Source organism: Pipistrellus hanaki (genome assembly GCF_964339955.1).
Source record: "Pipistrellus hanaki genome assembly, chromosome: 9".
NCBI classification, from domain to species: domain Eukaryota; kingdom Metazoa; phylum Chordata; class Mammalia; order Chiroptera; family Vespertilionidae; genus Pipistrellus; species Pipistrellus hanaki.
This window is the reverse complement of record NC_140511.1, coordinates 44,536,399-44,538,034: the sequence shown is the minus strand read 5'-3', so window position 1 is coordinate 44,538,034 and position 1,636 is coordinate 44,536,399. Positions and strand designations below refer to the sequence as shown.

Genomic DNA, 1,636 nt, shown 5'->3' with positions numbered 1-1,636 from the left:
CCGTGCACACGTAGAGTCCCTAGGCCTGGCCAGCAATCAGGATCGATCAGGGCCTTCCTTCATTCCACACCACCCCCTGTGATCAGCACATGTCATAGTGAGTGATCAAACTCCTGGTCTACCTGGTCGAACTCCCAAGGGGACAATTTGCATATTAGGATTTTATAGAGAGAGAGATTATTTAATTTTCTTTACTTGTATAAGGGTTTATCTTGTTTATGAGATTAAGACCTCAGCTTTTAAACTTATTTTTATTGTTGAAAGTATTATCATACCTTATTTATCTTATTTACATATATGCATTGAAATCCTAACATCCTCAAGAACAGGACCATGTAGGTACTAAAAGCACCTGGATATATCAAAGAAAAATATACGGATAATCAAATTTTCCTCTGTCTCTGTAAATAGGTGATGACGTCTTAAAAGATTTCCATGAGCATGACTGCATTAAATCACACTGGTGTTAGCCACACAGTCTTCCGCTTGCTGGGCATCCCTGGCCTTGAGGACCAGCACATGTGGATTTCCATCCCCTTCTTCATTTCCTACATCATCGCCCTGGTTGGGAACAGCTTGCTCATCTTCATTATCCTCACAAAACGCAGTCTCCATGAACCCATGTACCTCTTCCTCAGCATGCTGGCCGGAACAGATATTGTTCTCTCCATGTGCACAGTGCCTCAAGCCTTGGCCATCTATTGGTTCCATGCTGGGAAGATCTCCCTGAATTGTTGCATTGCTCAGGTATTCTTCCTCACTTCCACTTTCATGTCTGAGTCAGGGATCCTGCTGGTGATGGCATTTGACCGCTACATTGCCATATGCTACCCGCTGAGATACACAGCCATTCTTACACATGCACTGATTGGGAAAATTGGTGCGACAATCTTTCTGAGAAGTTATGGGACAGTTTTCCCTGTTATATTTCTTCTAAAAAGACTGACTTTCTGCAAAAGCAACATCATCCCAAATACCACTTGTAAGCACATTGTCTTGGCCAAAATTTCCTGTAATGACATACGAGTAAACATCTGGTATGGTTTTTTTGTCCTAATGTCCACCTTGGTCTTAGATGTTGTGCTAATTTTTGTTTCATATATGCTTATTCTCCGTGCTGTCTTCCGCATCCCATCCCGAGATGCTCGCCACAAAGCTCTCAACACGTGTGGCTCCCACGTCTGTGTCATCATCCTCTTCTATGGGCCCGGGATCTTCTCAGTTCTCACTCAGCGCTTTGGACGCCACATTGCACTTCACATTCACGTTCTGCTGGCCAATGTCTATACTCTCATTCCACCTGTGTTAAATCCCATCATTTATGGCATTAGGACCAAGCAGATTCGGGACCTGGTGGTTTGTTGTTTCCAAAACAGAAATGACTTTAATAATAGAAACTAACCTTGTACTTTTCTCAGTAATTCTCACCAGGCGTGAGGTGACATTATTTATCAGGATGTGAAGAGGTCCAGTAGAGATACTAGTCAAATGTCTTCTTGTCAAATTGTCTTAGAGCAGTTATATGAGTAATACCGTATGTTGGTGGATGTTTCTTGCAAAGCCTTGAATAAGTCATTAGACATCAATTTCTTTGGGGTCTTAGCATTCTCATAGAATTCAGATCAGTTCACCTCTC

At 42.4% G+C, this 1,636-nt stretch overlaps 1 protein-coding gene across 1 annotated transcript; it reads left to right on the top strand.

Annotated features, from left to right (window-relative positions):
* Positions 1–441: 441 nt before the first annotated feature.
* On the top strand, positions 442–1,382 carry LOC311627764 (olfactory receptor 52B4-like; the record flags this gene model as incomplete). Its single annotated transcript, XM_084894324.1, is given in 2 exon segments — positions 442–1,357; positions 1,360–1,382. Coding segments are annotated over 2 exon segments (939 nt in total).
* Positions 1,383–1,636: the final 254 nt, after the last annotated feature.